The 19,773-nt window shown below is 40.8% G+C and overlaps 1 protein-coding gene across 1 annotated transcript in view; it reads left to right on the forward strand.

Annotated features, from left to right (window-relative positions):
* The first annotated feature begins 293 nt into the window (after positions 1-293).
* The window catches only part of LOC110056604 (protocadherin Fat 4-like), a 72,214-nt gene continuing 52,734 nt past the window's right edge, over positions 294-19,773 (forward strand). Inside the window, exons 1-28 of the mRNA XM_089278449.1 lie at positions 294-312; positions 1,485-1,556; positions 1,817-1,956; positions 2,880-2,948; positions 3,772-3,861; positions 4,378-4,485; positions 4,952-5,053; positions 5,507-5,635; positions 5,827-5,905; positions 6,887-6,993; positions 7,401-7,568; positions 8,087-8,212; positions 9,215-9,373; positions 9,822-10,024; positions 10,189-10,318; positions 10,417-10,508; positions 10,887-10,974; positions 11,783-11,911; positions 12,262-12,332; positions 12,781-13,012; positions 13,694-13,927; positions 14,348-14,605; positions 14,959-15,006; positions 15,313-15,364; positions 15,828-15,955; positions 17,909-18,042; positions 18,714-18,801; positions 18,919-19,033. Of these exons, the coding sequence (XP_089134575.1) occupies positions 5,869-5,905; positions 6,887-6,993; positions 7,401-7,568; positions 8,087-8,212; positions 9,215-9,373; positions 9,822-10,024; positions 10,189-10,318; positions 10,417-10,508; positions 10,887-10,974; positions 11,783-11,911; positions 12,262-12,332; positions 12,781-13,012; positions 13,694-13,927; positions 14,348-14,605; positions 14,959-15,006; positions 15,313-15,364; positions 15,828-15,955; positions 17,909-18,042; positions 18,714-18,801; positions 18,919-19,033 (2,599 nt within the window). The 5' untranslated portion in view covers positions 294-312; positions 1,485-1,556; positions 1,817-1,956; ... (4 more) ...; positions 5,507-5,635; positions 5,827-5,868. The remainder of the gene's footprint in view (positions 313-1,484; positions 1,557-1,816; positions 1,957-2,879; positions 2,949-3,771; positions 3,862-4,377; positions 4,486-4,951; positions 5,054-5,506; positions 5,636-5,826; positions 5,906-6,886; positions 6,994-7,400; positions 7,569-8,086; positions 8,213-9,214; positions 9,374-9,821; positions 10,025-10,188; positions 10,319-10,416; positions 10,509-10,886; positions 10,975-11,782; positions 11,912-12,261; positions 12,333-12,780; positions 13,013-13,693; positions 13,928-14,347; positions 14,606-14,958; positions 15,007-15,312; positions 15,365-15,827; positions 15,956-17,908; positions 18,043-18,713; positions 18,802-18,918; positions 19,034-19,773) is intronic.

Here is a 19,773-nt window from a genome sequence, read left to right on the forward strand (position 1 = left end):
TAGCACGGATTCCATGATTTCTGGGGCATTGAAATCCTATACAAACGAACACACCGTTCGAGGTAGACCAACACTAAAGGACATTAAGCGTTTTCGGAACGGGTCGGTCTGCAAGCCTTACGAGAGATCAATTTACAAGCGAACATTTTGAGTGAATTTATCAAGAATCATGTTATACCAAAGGAGCCATCAACCGGGGCTATCAACTCTTCAACTTGATAAAAAGCATCTTAAGAAGCGTCATCGTATGATCGCGAACCAAGTAGAATCCCAGCACGAACTCAAGAACGTCTGATCAACAAGAGCAGAAAGGTTAGAAAATTTGTTTACGAATGTATCTGTTCGAGTACACCTAAGTAAAACGTTCCGAGAAACTTCGTTGAGTATAATAACGATAAAATCTCGAACTAAACGATATTTTCTCGTTATTTTCTTGTAACAGAGTTATGTGTCTTTACAAGAGTGAAACCCATGTAGTAAATTATTGTACATTTAAGCTGAAAGAAACTAATGTACATGTACGTTGACCCCAGTAAAACAAACAATTCTTGGCTTGCTCTGTCACGCAATCCTGACGGAATAAAAAATTTATTCGACAACCATTTAGTGGATTAAATCAAGAAATTGTGATGTTATAGGAGATTAATAAAGATGACACTTCGCTAATTTTTAAGTCTGTGCGTTTTCCGAAGCGCAGATATTCGTCGAAATATTTTGCACAAATTTACAGAGACCAGCACCTCCGCGGTACGCCAACATTGCGTCCGGAAAATAGTCTGAAATAGTGTAAACATCTGGAGCTTACTTTGGCTATCTAGGCGACTGATTATCTATACTGAACAAACAAGCATTTACATAAGCACTTTTGCTAGTACTTTAACTGCTGATTGGGCTAAAAATCACGGCATAAGTATGTGTTTTTCGAGAAACACGTTCGTAGGTCTATGTCACGCACCACCATAACTCGGAAATTCAAAATGTCTCGCTTCCTCGAGAAACGCAAATAACAACGACAAAGGCTGAGGAAAATAGACTGAAACGTTTATAGGCTGATATAAAAACCTTGACTCTTTTCACGCCCTAAAGACCTGCAAACGTATAATAAGCTATTAATCGATTCCAAGAAATGTAATCAAAAGCAGAAGAGCTTAAGCACATCGATTCGATTCAATTTCGTACAACTTCAAATGCAGACCATTTAGTTTAATTGCAATAAAACTAGTGCTTCTCAGTATAACGACTGCCTGGGTACATGCAGCAAAACGTCTAGTTTTGATATGGCAGGCTTCCCCTCCGTGTTGTAGTGCTACATCCACCGTGAATAGCTATCGTACTGCACTTATGACTTGGGCTGACCCGAAACATGATGCTAACACTATCTTCACCCCCGCCCCCCCCCCCCCCCACCCCCCGCCCCTCTTTTGCTTGATTAAATTCGAGCCTTGCAAGTTATGTAATCACCTAATCTTTGCTTTTTCCTTTAGCTCAGATCAATGAAAGACCGCTGTTTGTGGAAAATCAGTTCATTGCCACATTCAGAGAAGAGGAACCGATTGGTAAACTGTTGACTGTATTTGCCCAAGAGTACGTCGCACCTTTCCCAAGAGAACGTCAGAATCTAAATTCTCCTTAATTATGATAAAAATATTTTACCAAGAAAACGAGTAATGAGAAATTAAAATAGGAGCTCGCCAAGAAATTTGTTTTTCGACTAGTTTTAGAATTCCAAGTTTCATTATTTTTCCTTCGGAATACTGCATTGCATCTTTCTTTTGATAGGTTTTAACGTAATTTCTCATTTTGATGCCATTTACAGGCACCAGAGTGACTCAAGTGTCTGCAACAGACAACGAAGATGACGCGATAACTTATGAAATAGATTCTGACGCTAAAGGAAAGTTCAGCATTGATAATACTACAGGCTGGATAACATCCAATGTGGTCATAGATAGAGAGGTATTTATAGATTAAAAGCAGACATGGAAGTGCGCATTGAGAAAACAACGCAAACCGCGAAAAGAAAAACCCTCCGCATTTTTCCTCACGACGAGACTTTTGACGAACATGTAATGTGTATCGCACCAACATAACTAAGGCACTTCATGTTATGGGAGGGGTCGGTGGTGTAATGATGAGGGAGACCGCTCCGCCTTCTGTAGGTTTGTGATATGGGGTTGATTTGCGCTCAGTGCAGTAAAAAATTTTCAACTTATACTTCAAGTAAATAACTTTTCGTGTGGCTGTTCCGTTTTGGCGCCAAAATGCAGTCGCTAAGGATCTGGGGACGAACTAGCATTTTTATATAAATAGGCGCAACGTAATTAAATGCTTGCTTTTACAATCAACCGAACACATCCGCTAAAAGAACATGTAAAGAGCCGTGTAAAGATGTATGGATAACCCAACAGAATTGTAAGTAACATTTCGTGGCGAATATTTCTAGCCTTTCAAGTGTAATTTCATATTTCAAACGCAGTTCTTTCATTTGCTTTGCAGTTTGACTGTTGCCGACTACTGGCAACCAGTATAAAAATAAAACCGTTATCTGTGCATCTGTAGCCTTCAAATCTAAGTAACGCTTTGCTACGTAAGCGCGAATCAGGGGTCCTGAATGATATTGTGCTATTGGAGTAAGATATATTGCTCCGTTTTATACTACGTTTCTGACAACCTGAGGAAGAAGCTAGTTACTGAGATCAACAGGCATCCCATTAACAAAAAGATTTCATGTTGCCGAACAAAAAAGTGGCACACAAGGTGATAGACGAGTGTCTCCCTAATGTTCTTATTGCATTTTGGCTTTTTAGGTCTCTTTTGTGATCTATCACTGAACAGACGCATAGCTTGCCACTGATTAACTTTTGCATTCTATTGAACAGACTTCTCATATTCAAAGCATCACATTCACCGTGTATGCATACGATGATGTCAATGGAGCTAGTGCCAGGGTAGGCTAACTACAAAGCAAAGCAAGTAAAATTAAAGAAATAAACAGATGTAAGAATGTAACAAAAAGCAAAACTAGCCGAATGAAACAACGCTGAACGCTAACAAGGATAAACTATATATCCTGAATGAACGTGTTGACAAACGAACAATCAAGCAAACAAACCGACAAACCGACAAACCGACAAACCGACAAACCGACAAACCGACAAACCGACAAACCGACAAACCGACAAACCGACAAACCGACAAACCGACAAACCGACAAACCGACAAACCGACAAACCGACAAACCGACAAACCGACAAACCGACAAACCGACAAACCGACAAACCGACAAACCGACAAACCGACAAACCGACAAACCGACAAACCGACAAACAGACAAACAGACAAACAGACACAGACAGACAGACAGACAAAGAGACAAAGAGACAAAGAGACAAAGAGACAAAGAGACAAACAGAAATAGGAAATCATATATAAACTGAACGAGCAGAGGAAAAAAAGGAAAACAAACAATGGAGCAAACATAATCGAAGAAATAAACAAGCTAATAACCAAACAAATGAATTGAAATCATCCATAAGGAACGAGCAGAGGGAAAAACAAAAACAGCAAATTATAAAGTACAAATAAACAGCAAATTACGGAGTACAAACGAAGAAATAAACAAGGAAGCAAACAAACAATTCAAACGAAAAACCAAAGAAACAAATATTATCAAACAAAAAGAAACTGACAGAAAATGTGATATTTTACCATATCTAACCATACCGTTCCCAATCTTTACATCACTTTGCTTACATTGGACTTATTTTTCAGGTATCTGCCACTGTGTTTATCACAATTGAGGATATAAATGACAATACACCGATCTTTCAGAACACTCCTTACAAGACCGAGATAAGTGAGGTGAGAAAAATAGCCTGGATACCGGAGAAATGACAAAACCTGCTAGATATCTTCCCCGCTTCCAAACAGAACGTGAAAGGGACGTAAGCGTAAAAATGATCCCAACAAATAAATGTCCAAACTGTCAAAAGTGTTGATCAATATATGTAGCCTACCTCCCTCGCCAATGCGAACTCTCTAAACACTGCTAAAAATTAATCTAGCGCAGTCTGCAAAATATATTTGAACCTTTCATTATTAATGGGGGACAGAAATGTCCATTGAAGAAAGGTAAGACGTTGTAAACAGTTTCCCGAATGGGACACTGTTGAGTGTGTGGATCAGCCGCTGATAGCCACGCATGGCCGGGGCGATTAATCCTGAACGATAAAGAAAAATGGCTTTCAGTTGTAGTTAAATTTCATCTTGTATACAATAAACATGCAGACCTACAGACAGACAGACGGACAGACATACATACATAGAGACATAAAGACAGACAAACTAACTACAACAATTAGTTTTTATTGATCGCAGGACATAAGCACTGGTAGTACAATTTTCACTGTTACAGCAACTGATGAAGATACGCCAGACCCTCCTGGAAAAGACTTGCTAACTTACACAATTGAGGAAGGAAATGTGGTAAGTGCGATCTCGACAAATGCTTCCTAATTATATAGAGAGAGCTCCAGCGAGGGCATAACCTGAGCGTTAGTCGCACACCTTAAAAAAATTGTTTAACTCGTTCAACTCTTCAAGTTCCGAACGTCCGTCCTTCGTCCGTACGTCCACTCGCATACGTGCGGGCTTGGGCGACGGTCACGCTGAATACATACAAAATCACAGGCATGAAGAGGCTTCGCAGTATTCCTTTAAAACTCGGCTTTTATACGCGTCTTGCCTACATTTATATAGATTCTGAAACTAGCTTTTAGGCCGGTTTTTCTCAAATTTAACTTGTGACGAGCATTTTCGTAACTTTATGTATTGGCCGCAGTACTCCTCTCTGATCTCCAACGCCTAGGCTCGTCAATTTATGACTTGGAAGAAGGAGTTGATCAGCTCGCAACTAATCTTGCAATATTACCTATTTTCTTTTTCTTTTCAGGGAGACAAGTTTTACATCGAGTTATACGGTGGAAATGTTGTGGTTACAAAACGCCTGGACTTCGAATCTATCAATAACTACACCCTGAAAATTGTCGCAAAGGTTGAACCTAGAAAATGATTTGTAACGTACCAGGATCATACTGAATCGTTTCCTAACTAGAGTCACACCCGAGGAGGCTTAAAAGCTACAAAAAGCTGCTAGAACGTAACAAACATAATACAGATCCCTAATCGTATCTTTCTTGGTACTGTAAACAGTACTGGACTAACGTGGACGAACTCCCCAATTATAGGCTACATTTGATCGCAGTCTAGGACTGACTTTGTAGGGTCCTATAGGGAGCCCGAGTTTGCGAAAACGGGATTCCATCGTTTTTATATGCTTGTAAAAAAAATGTTAATCATGTTTTCGCTCATTCTATGAATATTCTTATATCACCTCGATATAACATATTTTATATCACCTTAAAATTAAAGCGATGCCAGAAACAAAGAAAAGTTGGACCACTATAATTTTGGTAAAATTCTAACAGGTTTACTTTATGTCTCTTAGGATAATGGTCCAAACAATGGACTCAACTCATCCACAACATTGAACGTTCTGATCAGTGACGCTGATGACTTGCCGGCTGTATTTTCGCCCTCCTCTTACACAGCTGAAGTGCAGGAAAATGCAGCTAAGGTGAACTCCTCAGTGCCTCACGTCTAGCTTTCTCTAGCTCGAGAAAGGGTGGTATCGGTGCGAGGGTTTTTTTGGAGGAAAACATCTCTTTATATTAAAACTATAAAATATATGAAATATAAAAGTTATGTGTGTTCAAATATAAGACCACTGGCCTGAGATACGGTTTTACACGTAAATTTTATTTACAGGGTACCTATGTAACCACTGTGACAGCAAGTGATGGCGACACAATGTTGAATGCTCCGGTGGAATATTTCATCGATTCAGGTAGCTAGGATAGGGAAAGAAAAGTGTTATCATGCCTTTTTTAAAGACCGTTCAAAACGAAAAACCAGGGAGCCAAGACAACAAAGGAAAGACGAAAAGGGAAGGTGGTTTTTAAGGCTGAACTGAAGGGCGAGTATTCTGCCTCCAATCGGCGACCATATATGGGTTTATGATTTCACAAACACAACTATAGACCAGGAGGTGGAGTGTCCGAGTAACGATTTACGGTTCTTATGACCCAACTCGCACTGGGCCTTTTTTGGTCTTCTGGGACTAACGTAGGGGGTCTTTTGAGGACCTCACCCTGTAACTGTTAGAGTACTAAGGTTATAGTTACGGTCATTTCTGTCTTCCGTTTTGACTTTGAATTATCTTCCACTCCCCTCAAATAAGAGTACCAGCGAAAACCGTCTTAGCACAAGACGAAAGGAAAACTTCAAGTAGTCTTCAAGTAGTCGGAGTAAATGGAAAATTGAAATGTTATATTAAATGAAGACAGGATGAAGGGTTAGAGAATTAATCCCGACCCTCGTATATATTTTATTCCCAAGGTAGTCCCTTTTAGTTACTGAGGGTATTCAGACCTCTTGCAGTTGATTTCACTACGTGCGTTGCGAAGATGTTTTCGTGGAGGATGAAAAGCCGCTTGGGTGTCCACGTGAATAAAAGTCTCAGCTTAGGATTGGCTATTATTAGCCATGCCTGAAGTCGAAGCGGTCTCAAAATAACTAGAGAGGGATTATCTTAGGAACTCTTGTATGTTCTCATGATTAGATTCATTCTATATTTTAATTGTACTACCTATTGTATTCCCTTCTTATGCTGAGCTCGGAAACTTTAAATGCTACATCAAGACTACATCGATAAACTGATGATTCTCTTTATTCTTCTCACCTTTCTGCTGGACAGTGTAGTAATATTGCATGGAGAAATTCGATGTTTTACACCATAGGGAATGATTATGATTGTTTTTTCTTTGAGATACAAACCCTGGCAGCGTATTCATGATTCTTCCCAATAATGGTGTGATCACGGTAAATGGATCCTTAGACAGGGAAACTAAGGACTCGTATAACTTGAGAATTGGGGTGAGTAATTTAGACGTATGATATGTCTGCCACTCCAGTGCGTGCTGGTTGGGTTACTCCTGTATACTCCTGTATGTAGCTGCCTCTAGACAGGATTTTCGAGAAACTTTTAATTTCCAGTAGATTTTCCTACCAAACGGTCTTAAGCCTGATTACGTCGCACGCTCAAAAGTTACCATCAACCCTTCTTTGGGAGAGATTTTCTCAAGTTAAGCTCTGGCGCCTTCGTGTTGTTTTCACAAGGGTATTCTTTTCATCTTTGCTGCTTCGAAAATTTTCTTGCCTTTTTGCCATCACGTATAAGGGCTATTACACCCCGGAAATTTTGGTTGAATAGAAAGCGCTCCTCTACTCTCTAGCTACTGAAGGCTGGTGTAATATTGCGTTCGCAATCGTCCCTTTTCTAGGCAACCTCCACTGATCAAAACCCAGTTTTTGCCACTGTGAAGGTAACTGTCAAGGATGTAAATGACAACCCACCCATGTTTGTGGACGCCCCGTATTCAGGGGCTGTGTTGGAAAATGCTTCTCTTGGAATGACAGTTATGAGAGTAACAGCCGTGGATAAGGATGAGGTAATGGTCAGATAACTTTTTATATATGCCTGACAACCCAGGTTAACGTTGAAGTGAGCAAATTCAGTGCAGAGGAGGGGGAAATAATCATTAGTGACGGGCAGGTGCGACAGAGAACAAATTGGTTAACCTTAAGAAACTGTACAACTGATACTGTCGAGACCTGAAAAACTGTACGACCCAGATCGTAACGCTACATGCCCCAAAAGATTCCTTCCCTCTTCATAAAATAATTAAAAAGCGAAACAAAACAAACCAAAGTAACGTTAGCCATACAACAGTCTTTCTTTATAATTCAATTTTTGTCCAGGGAAACACGGAAGTTTTGAGAACCCTGCATCAAGCCTTTAATCAATGTCTTAATAATTCTTCAGTATAAAACCCTCCTCTCCCAAGCAAAACAAAGCAAAACGACCAAAAAGAAAACAATAGAAGAAATCTAACCCCAAAGTCTAATTCAGATTGCAAAGTTGAAAGCTATAGGTAAATATTAACCATATTTTAATCTTGGGTTTCAGGGCAGCAATGGCGTGTTTTCGTACAACCTCGAACGCGCTGGAGGCAAGTTCACTGTCACGCCTGCTGGCTACATTCTGGTCAATGATAAGATCGATCGTGAAACTGAAGATGTGCATTCTTTTCAGGTCAGTCGCATATAATTATTGTTCAGTAGCTTTGATCACTCGGTATCAGACTTTCTTTGTCTCGCATAACTAACACTACCAAATCAGGCAAAGCATTGCTCAGGAGTTTTGTTTGAATAGTCACTCAAGTCCCTGCTCAAAAACATTTTATAGATCGCCGTACTTGTCATTCTCTAGAGTCTTGTTCTCGCTATTATTAACAAGTCGAGATTGTTATCGTCTTTCATGGGGTTTCACGCCAAGAACATGCGTTTGAAAAGAGTAATGTGATTCTTTCGTAGTGATTAGGTCTTCTAACTACTCCTCAGTTTAAGTAAACCTGCCGAGCACGAAGTAACATATCTCCTCACAGCATTTTCCAAACGCCTCCTCCTGTCTAGTGTACTCTCCTACGAAGAGCTTCTCTGGGTTGTAGCCTGTTTAGCTGGCGGGATTCGCGAGCGAGTGAGCTCCGACGGCGAAGCCGACATTTATCCTTACCAATCCCCACGCCGCTTCGCCGCCAAAACAAAAGCGCTCGCGCGCGAAATCCCGCCAGCTACGCAGGCTACTCTAGCTTCGAAGCTCGTCACGCAAGCCTCTGTGTTGGAGGCTACTCCCCTCCCCTCCTGGTGCAGCCCATGCGCTTATGTTACTCATGAACGTCGTGCTACGAGTTCTGTAAGCCCAGCTCTCTGGCGAAGTTGGCGAAGAAGATCGAGACGCCGACGTCTAAACAACAAAGCTATAGCCAGGAAAAGCATTGGATGTAGACCTTCTACTGGCTTGTCACCAATCTTTTCTTAATACTACCGAGACGAAGGACTGCGTGACAAAGAAGGAGAATGTCAGTGTTTACTACCAGTTAGCTACCAGGTGACTACTTAGGCTGTGAAGAAAATTACTTAACTTTGTACAGTTCGCGCCAAAGCGCTCTGTCGCGAACGGACGTTATGAGAGGTAGCTGTATTGGTAAGCTAGCGGTAGCTTGTTTCGAATAGTGTGTTGTCACTTTTCTTTAAGGTCGTCGCAAAGGAGACTTTGACGTCGGAGCGATTACAGGCCGTTGCATCTGTCACGGTCAATGTCACGGACTTGAACGACAACAATCCTGAGTGTTCTCAAGCCGTTTACAGGGAGACTGTGTCCGAGAACCGACCAGAAAACACGTTTGTAGTACAGGTGAGAAGAATGCGTGACACAGTCACGCATTACTTGTTACTTCATAACTTGTTACGTCATAACTAGGAAACGGATAAGTTTTTGTCTCGTCATCATACATTTTACCAACTAATTATGGATTAGAATTCCAGAAAGAACAAGTTTTGAGACAGCTAAAACGCTATTTCAATACCAAAGTTAGAAACTTAGGATTCCTTATGGCTCGAGAATTATGACTGGCCGAGGAAAATATTGAATTCGGTTGTCGAAGCGGCCGCGTCACAGGAAGCCCAAGTTGTATATCACGCTGAGCAACTGGCAATTAAAAGCAAAGCGCTGTTACCTGACGACTGAACTGCAGGTAATCATGGAAAGACTGTCTCCGAGAAGATTGTGCTGTTATGAATTTGACGGTGTTGGACGGGTATTAGTTAACATATGACATTTGAGTAATCATTTGTTTGCACAGATCTCTGCCTCAGACCCTGATCTAGGACCAAGTGGTACCGTCCGCTTTAGTCTTGTCCCAGACCCCAATGACCATTACAAGTCCTTTACCATTGATCCTCTCAATGGCACCATTTATACCACGGCCAGTTTTGACCGTGAGGAGTTGGGCCTCTATAAGCTAACTGTACGAGCCACAGACCAACCGATCAGTGGACAGGCAAGGTAGAGATTTTACTTTTCTACAATGAATCAACCAGCAGATAAGAATTTATAATGTTCATCGATAACAAAAACAAAAAAAGTTTAAAATATGCAAGTGTTAGCTAATTGTTGAGAATTTGAGACGTTCGTAGTCGTTTGATGCTGTTTTCATTTATTCACTTTAGATTTGGAGACTGTCAAGTACAAGTTACAATTGGCGATGAAAATGACAACAATCCAACTTTTACGAATTTACCAAACGAGACAAGCGTGTCTGAAGGAGCTTCTACGAATACTGCCTTCTATACTGTCATGGTACGTATTCGCACGCTCATGGTGACTATACTTGGTAAAAAAAAGAAAGAAAATTTGGAAACTTCTTTAACCGTTTTACTATGATTTTTATCTTAAAGGCTGTTGACGCCGATGAAGGTCTGAATGCTTTTGTTAGCTACAGTATTTTCTCCGGGAATACTGGTGGCGCTTTCGCTATAGATCTAAACAGGTAATGGCACAACGGACTTGTATAAAACATTCTGTTGATGTTCAGTTTACCTCTTGAGAGAGACGCTTGAGATTTGAGCCCGATGAATTAAAGACACAATCGTTCTAATAGCTTGTTGTTGTTGTTGTTGTTGTTGTTTTTTTGTCGGTAATGAGTTTATATATAGAGCAACAACTCAGGAAAGCTGCTCTAAATTACTGAGTACTGCTTCAGAAGTGCGGATTTTTTCAACGGCTCGAATGTCACTCGTCTCAGCTCTCTCACGACTGATGGAACAAGCACAGGGCAGGAGGACTTGTGCTCTCTCAGGATACCGACCAAAGAAGATGTTATTTTCGTTATCAACTGACGGTGAACATTTCTCCCCTTGGCTTTCAGCGGAACCCTCTCGACTCTTCAAAAGCTGGACAGAGAAAGTAACGCCCAGTTTTCTCTAGAAATCACGGCTAGGGATGGGGGAGGAAAGGTTTGTAGCGCAGTTACTGCACAATCATGTTTTCTGGTTTGTTGAGAAGTTAACGTCATTGTATTTCTCATGAGAGGAGCAAGGTGGATATTGAAGAGTATATGAATAGTAGGCGCAGAAGCAAAGGTGTAAGGGATGATCCAGGCACACACGACATAGATCCTACGTTGGCAACGTTTATCGTATGCGGTCCCTTGCAGTTTTTGGTTTCTCACACACGACATAGCACACTCAGTAGTACGCGCAAGTTAGAGTTCGCGCGAGTAATAGTATGCGCGAGTAAGAGTACGCGTGAGTAAGAATACGCGCGAGTAAGAGTACGCGCGAGAAGAAGTACGCGCAAGTAAGAGTACGCACGGTAGGAATGGAAACTTACAACTGAACACTGTCATTGTTATTCCTAAAAAACCTGCAAAAAGGAATAACGAGTCTATGGTTGCAAGGATTACTTTGACGACGACCAAGAAAAGACAAGTGGTGATTAACATTGTAAACGTTGTGAAAGATGTATTTTGAAGGCGAATGGTGTTTAGCATAGGCATAAGAACCAGCGGCAGACTACACCACAGTATTTTTTAAAGAAAGAAAGAAACCGAGAATTGTTTTGGTCCTGTTCACATTGGTCATGGTTAGTGAAAAGTTATCTGCAATGTTGTAAAGTATTTTCTCTAGGGTGAAAGCTGGTGTTGAGCGCCTGAAAGACGTCATTAGTGACGTCAGACACAGCGGTCGAGAACGCCTGGCTGAAGTTGTTCGCGCACTTTGCAATCTAGTAGCAATACATGCACGATATGTTACTTCTTCACAGGCAACAACCGAGAGTCTAGTGGTTCATATCACTGACGTCAATGATAACCCACCCGCATTTACTGAACCCGAGGGATACCATTTCACCGTAGATGAAGGAAAAGCTGGTCTGATCGTGGGGATGGTCACGGTAAATAAACATCGCATTAGCGGTTTGGAAAATCAATCATTAGAGTCACCAAGTGGTGGTAGGAGATGGGGGGAGGGGATGTAAAATGTAGGGGCAAAACGTAGGAGGGATGTTGAAAAGGGGTTGCCGGAATTAACTGTAAGAATGTAATTTCTGTACCTTTACATGTAGAGCAGGATTCCATACACAGTCTTGCACTATGTCAAGGCAATGATTACTAGGAGCAACACCACCTTAATATGATGCCCGGGGTGTCACAACTGGTTTAATGTCTTCACAACGGAAACTGAACTATCAAGCAGTTTGAGACAGCTGTTTTACTAATAACTCAAACTGTGTCATTTTTACAGGCAATTGACGATGACGAAGGCGTCAATGCAGAAGTCACTTACAGCCTCAAACCTGTAGAAGACTACATGAAGTAAGTTGCTCAAAAAAGTTTTCATGTTGATGTTGACACAGAGTTAGGCTGTTACGAAACATCGTATGTAAACGACTCGAGTTTTCGGAACCGAGCGAGACCGTCTAAAAAGCTTTTCATTGTATTCCAGTATTCATTCTACAAAGCATAGTTAATAGAGGGGACTGGTTATGAGGTCCGGCAAACAAAAAAGGAGCAAACAAAGATGCCAAGATTTATGTTGGAAGGTCCACGACCGTACACAATCTTTTGTTTTTCGCTCATGCACTATGCATGAATTACGCAACCAACACGTTTCTATTGGTTAATTCTTCAGTACGGAGTAAACAACTAAAAAAGAGAACAAAACATACAACAAAGAGCTTTGTCGAATTTCATAACCATTCCCCCTATTAACTATGTAGAAAGCGTATATTCTTCAGTCTTGATATTACGTTTCTTATGGCAGATTTTCGATCGACAAGGCCTCTGGTGAGATAAAGACGGTCACTGCATTAGATCGAGAGACCACTGACCAACACATCATCAGGGTTATAGCTAAAGATAAAGTCAACGAGGTTGAAGTTCAAGTTATGATAAATGTCTCCGACATCAACGATCATAGCCCGGTATTTAGTCAGCGGCACTACGTTGTGGCGGTGAAAGAACAACAACCTGCACATGTCATCTTGAATCTGACGGTTTGTTGACTCTCGTTTCTTAGAACTTGCTTTTGGTTTGTTGTGATACTGAATGTAATGAAACGTTGCAATAATACGTGAATTCGTTTTTGTACCTTGATCGCAGCTATTGCAGGCGAAACGCTAAATATAAGTAAACTAAGACAGAGAAACGCGAAGGAGTAATATCACTGAAAACTAGAGCACTGCGCACTAAGCACGGCATTCCCTAGCCTCTTTCAGACGTTCACTTATATAATTAGTTGGGGCGCAGCGCGAAAAACGGCGAAGGAAAAAATAGGAGTGAAGCAGGATGAGGGAAAGGGAAAGAACGCCTGTAGGCAGACTTAACAAGAGGTCGCTTTATCTCGCCGCGCTTCTCTTCTATTTTTTCGCTCGCCGTTTTTCACGCTGCGCCCCAACTAAGTGAACGCCTGAAAGAGGTTAGTCATTGTCGGATGTTATTTACGCGCGCTTTTGTAGGACAGCTGCATTTGAAAAATTTCCCTCTCTCGTGGATCTAGAGGACAATTCAACTACTTTTACTCGCCAAAAAGTTAAACTTTGCAGCTTTTTTTTTCTCAAATTTTATTTAACCACTTCGTGTCGTCCGATTTTGTTACTCAACTTTATGACCGAAGATCCTACGGTGTATTAACATTACTTAAATGTCTGACTGATGAAAGTACTTTTTTGATCTAGGCAACTGACGGGGATATTGGTATCAATGCTGCCTTTTTGTATTCAATCCTGTCCGGAGATTCTGATAACAGTTTCACTGTTGATCCTGCAAGCGGCGCGCTTTCCACCACCGGCCCCTTGGACCGAGAGGAACACGACTCCTACATTTTATTGGTTCGTGTGTCAGATCTCCATGGTAACCACAGTTATGGCGTAGTGTTTGACGATTCCACAGTCGTTGAGGTGGTTGTCGAGGTAAGCGGGCTTTCTTGTTAAGGCGGATTCCATTCCAACTCTTCAGTGATCGTTATGACAACGAATCAGCACTCCTAACATGAATATCAGAGGCTTTTCTTTCGTCGCGGCCTCTGACCGACCCAAAGGATCTCGCCGTATGACTGAGAATATCAAGGGTAGACATTGTCCATTGCGTAAATCGACTAAAAACGACCGAAATCAAAAGATTTTTAATGGGATTGAATAGACATGGCGGACTTCTTCCTTTACTCTGTTCTGGTCATTTTTTTAACTTCGTTATGCTGATGTAAATTGACAAGGCAACTTTAAGTGATCGTTCTTGGGAATTATTACGGAAAATGCATTTTCTTCTATGAAGGGAGAGATTAAGTACACATAATCTGAAAAATAAATATGCGATTCTTATTTTGTTTTTAGAACACAAATGACCACAGTCCCTTGTTTCCCAACTCTATGTATCAAGTGGACATATTCGAGAACATCACCACCGGTACAGCCATTTTACAAGTCTCGGCCCAGGATCGCGATATCGACCAACTCATGGGCCTGCGATACTCCATTGTCAGTGGTAACAGTCTTGAGAGGTTCTTTATTGATACCTTCAGTGGTGTGATATACGTAAAGAGTCCCATTGACCGAGATCCTCCGAGAAGCGAGACTTCATTCTTATTGACGGTAATGAAACACGAAATCGACCGTTATATTAATGGAAAATGCTCTACCAGGGGAGGGGAAAGGGAGGGGTGCTTTCTTTTCCCTTTTTAAGCGAACCTTTTTTCCGCTAAACTTGAGTCACTTAAATTTTCGGGGAAAAGGACAACTTGAGGAAAGGGGGGAAATGATTCGAGATGTTGTTATATGCAAACAAACTTTTGCCCAGCGAGTGAAAATGAATGAGGAGGAGGAGGAAAGACAAACGTTATGCCTCTAGTTCACTTATTTGGATTAAACTTATAGTTTTAAGGGTATTCCTTGGGAACTTGTCTCATCACCTATCAGCTATTTGAGTCTGTTATTATCTTTCTTAGGTCATGGCAAAAGACGAAGGCAAATTGTCTTTAAACTCCACTACAAAGGTAAAGAAGAAAAGAATAACTGTTTTATTTATTGCGTATTATACTACGCTTTATATGAAAGGAGAACGAGCTCAAGATCATGTCGATATTTTTTCTCAGAAGTGTGTCTCATTGAATAAACGATATCTCTCTCTCCGCATTAGTTTATTTGTTGGCAAAACCAGAATTTGGCTTGGAGAGTCAAATAACTCATAAGTAACCTCAAAAGAGAGTGCAGACTCGCAGGAATTTGTTCCTTTTTTATGGGTAACATTCCGTTGGGCAAAAACGTTTTTTCTTACTTGCGTTTTCTTTGGTGATTGGCAGGTCAACATTACCGTATCTGATGTGAATGACAGTCCACCAGAGTTTGAATCAGGTAAGATCTTTTAGCTAAACTAGAATCGATCGTAGACAGTAAGATCCAGAGTGGTGAGGGAGGAGTAACTGTGTGCGTGACCTTATGTCACGTTCACTCAACAACGCGCTGATATATTTTAAAGAGCGATCAGACCTTGATTTCTCCTGGTCACTAGGAGTTCTGGTGGCACATTATACGTAATAGTCTTCAACTCAACAAAAAATTGGTAACGCATTCTTCATTGCATTGTTATAGCTGTGTACACTGTGACCACACCACCGGTAACTCATTCTTCAATAATTTATTCTAGCTGAGTACGCTGTCACAATGTTATTGGTAACGCGTTCTTCCCCGGGTTCTTCCTCACCTTATTTCTGCTATGTATACCATGAATACAATGCTGGTAACGCGTTCTTCATCACATTATTACTGTTTTACATACCGTGAGTACGTCCCAAGTAACACATTTGTATTATTGTAGCTGTATACACCGTGACCGTACCAGAGGATGCCCTAATAGGGACTGTTGTGCTGCGTCCTGTGAGCAGTGACAGAGATGCTTCCAGCAATAAGGAGCTGACCTTTGCCATTACATCAGGAAATGACCAGGTGCACTAAATCGAGCGTTTGTTTCGTGTTCAAAAATCGTTATATGTTAAAACCGGTTTATATATCGTTCCGGCAGTGTAAAACGCAGACTGCAGACTGCAGACCAGGGGTAAAATGCAGACTGAGGGTAAAATAAAATATTAATAATAAAAAGCACGAGGATCAAATCCGGATCAAATGAAGACTTGGGAGTGTTCGTACGCGTACCCGTGATTTGTTTTTCCAAAATCCCGAAAAGTCAAACCAAAAGGCGTTTCCTAGCCTTAGCCAAACATTACATTATCAAACCTTGAGTTCTTGAACTCCCCATTTCGTTGAACCAAGTTTCCCACAAGGGCCCGAACTAATCGTAATTCTATGCATTTTACCTTTGTTTACGTGTCGGCCATTTTGAATTTTGTTTACGCGATTGGGTCTGGTACCGACCAACTCTTGCAGCGCATTTCCTTCATCCTGTTTTCATCGTCAAAGTCTTAATAACGTTCAAATCACCGCGTGTCTTATAAGTTGCTTAAAATGGCCTTGGAATTGTTCGGAACATAAGGCAAGCAAAACACGACAGCACAACAACAGGGCAAGCTAAACTTGTAGGTATCGAGCCTAGTTTGTGAAAGACGTTCAATCTTTGTACTCGCCTTTGATATATAAAAAACGAGTCTTATATATATATATATATAGGCAATTGTGGAAAACGAGGACGGACAACTTCGAGCGAAAAAAAAATATATATACAGTAAAAAATCTAAGAAATCTAAAAAAAAAGTTTAAAAATTTAATAAAAATAAACGTTTCGGTCAAAGACCTTCATCAGTTGCAGTGCAAGTGAATAATAAATTACAATAACCTTAAATAAGTTTACAGTATAAAAAATGACATAATATTACAAAGATGATTACATAACAGGGCGTGGTAACACATGAAAACGAAAAAATTAACCAATGATAAACAATCGGTAATTACTAAGCGAGATACTATGACAATGCGGTACAAACCTCAAAAGACACAAACCAAATAAGAATAAATAATCGAATATAATACAAATAAGATTAATATAAAAAAAGTAACGCGATTCGTCGAGTCAGCCGAAAGTGTGAAGGGACCCGCGTGTAAAATATTCAATGTTCAAAAAAGGCGGTCCCAAAATCCCCAAACAAAGCCCTTGAAACTATGCCGCGGCAAGGCACAACAGGCGCCCTAAACAGGGCCCTTAAACAACAATAATGTAATAAATTCCCCGATGGGGGCCCCTGAGAAAACCTAGCGCTAACAAAGCTAACAAGATCCAAGGTCAGGGCCTTTGAACACCTGAACTAAGATAACCGCCAAATTTGCAAGTTATTTTTGCGCTAATTGTAGTTTATTCTTTTTTTCGAGTGGAATTCCTGACGTTTGTTCAAGCCAAAAGGTGCCAGAGAGAACAACTGTGCACTCCAATATGCCTCTTTAGTGATTAAAAGCTTTTCGATGTTACTTGTATTGTTTGCATTTATCTGCACTTGATCAATACACTGGAAAGAAAAGTCGTTTAAGTCGTGCGGTGTTCTGTTGAAATGCACCGCTACCTCACAAGTCTTTTTCTTGGTCAGCATAGCAGACTTGTGGTTGCGAAATCTAACTCTAAAATCTGTTGTTGTAGAGCCAATGTATTGTAAGTTACATTTCTTACACGAAGCCAAATAAATGATATTTTTTGAATCACAGGAAAGTTTCAATCGTATCTTATAGCTCTTGCCTGTTTGAAAACTTTGGAAAGAATTTGATTCAACAAAGTAGAATCTAAGGTTATTGTAATTTATTATTCACTTGCACTGCAACTGATGAAGGTCTTTGAAGATGATGAGGTCTCTAGAAATAACGTTTGGCTACCGTAAACGGTTGACGTTTTTCTCGTTCTTTTCTTTCACTTGCTTCTCAAGGAAATATTCTGATCTTTGTTTGTTCCGCTAATGACAGGTTCCTCCTCAGTTTGAGGTGGACAGTTCGACTGGTGTTATATCAAGTTACCAAGAGTTTGATTACGACGAAAGTCCACAGAAATACACATTGACACTGACCGCCACAGACGAAGGACATCCACCGCTTACGGGGTCAGTAGTTTGTTGTTTTCTGTTCTAGCTCTGCGCCCTCCTCGTCAGTTTCGGGGAGCTCCCCTTTTTCTTCACGAAGATGCCCAGTTGAGACCTAAAGAGCCTAGCTAGCTACAGCTAACCCCTAATCTTTCCCTACATACAGCCCACGAATCGCTCGTCTAAGCCTTTTGACCTCTTATATCACTCTTTACTTCCGCTGGCGTTCAAAAACTGCAAAAAAGACTACACTTAACGAAAAACGAAAGGCTTCACTGGGTTCCTATTCAACAAAAAGACTCTGCTCCATGTCAAATCTAGTTAGAGAGTAAAATGAAACAAACGTCAGGGGCGGATCCAGGATTTTTGTTAGTGGGGTGCACCGCTAAGGAATGGCGCAACTGACTGGTGAGGTAAACAAATTTTAAAAGCGAATACGAAGAAGAAGGCTCCATCTCAGAGGAGGGGGGGGGGGGGGGGGGGGGGAGAAAGGTTCCACCTCCTGTGACCCTCCCCCTAGATCCGCCCCTGCTATTTTATCTACTGCGGAGCAGACCGTATCATAATAAAAGCAAACTAGTGATGTCATTAAGACATCGTCTCGTCATGATACTAAGAAACAGCGTGAGCTTCTGCTATCTCTAAATCAAGGAACGTTACATGAATTGTCGCAAAACTCTTTTTTCTTTTAGAAATACAACAGTTATTGTCGAGCTTGAAAATGTTAACGACAACACTCCTTCGTTTACTCAGCAAAAGTTCTTTTTTACTGTAAAAGAGGTAAGCATCACATCGTGTTTTAATTCTTCTTTCTTGTCTTCCCCTCGTAGTGTCTAAACATGAAAGTTTAACGAGAGAATTTTTCGCTGTTTGCTTGTTTACTTTTCTTGATTTCAGGGAATGTATGCCGGTAACAGCAAAGTTGTTGGTCAAGTGACTGCCATAGACAAAGATCAAGATGAAATGAATTCTGTTTATGGACAAATTAAGTACGAATTCGTTAACCAAACAAGTAAGTACAAAACATTAATATCTTGTTGATGGCAAATTCGTTTGATTAATAACATAAGTCGCGAAACAGGTTAGCTTTCAGGTGGCTGCAAAATTACGTTCTGGGCAACGGTGTGGCGTGTGCTGTTGTGGTGTATGTATCCTCAAATGTCGTCACATCGTAAGAGGACTGGGGAGGGGGTAAGTGCGGGGTGTTTGTTGGAGCTACGCGAAGTGTATATGTCAGATGAGCTGAACAATCGACGCGACGATAATCGGAGCCTCTGGAACAGATGCGAGTGGGAAAAACAAGGACATCGAATTGCGATTTCTGTCCGTTGTTCAAAACGTCCCACTGTTATTTTAATTTACGGCTTTAAATTAAATTCAGTTAAATTTCCCTAATCCTTTTCGAGTACGAGCATGCAGAAAGGAGTTCAGTCACGGTATTTTAAGTTATTTGGGTAACGTACAAACTTATCTTTAAATTGGAGGAAGCCTAAAAATAGTAGTTTACTAAGATAGGAAAGCACCAAAGAGATACTAATAAACCATAAAGGAACGAGGCTGGTTAACCTCACCAGATAACTGTGCTACTTGTCCCTACATTTCTCACGGACTTACTACATATACCTTCTTTTCTACCGGGGAAACGCGCCCCATAAAATCCAACCTGACCTGTGAGACTAAAAACCTCATCTACATGATTCAATGTAACCGCTGTAATTTACAATACATGGGAGAGACGAAACGAAGATTAAA

The sequence above is a fragment of the Orbicella faveolata genome, unplaced genomic scaffold (genome assembly GCF_042242905.1).
Source record: "Orbicella faveolata isolate gen_17 unplaced genomic scaffold, um_ofav_v1 contig_46, whole genome shotgun sequence".
Lineage (NCBI taxonomy): Eukaryota > Metazoa > Cnidaria > Anthozoa > Scleractinia > Merulinidae > Orbicella > Orbicella faveolata.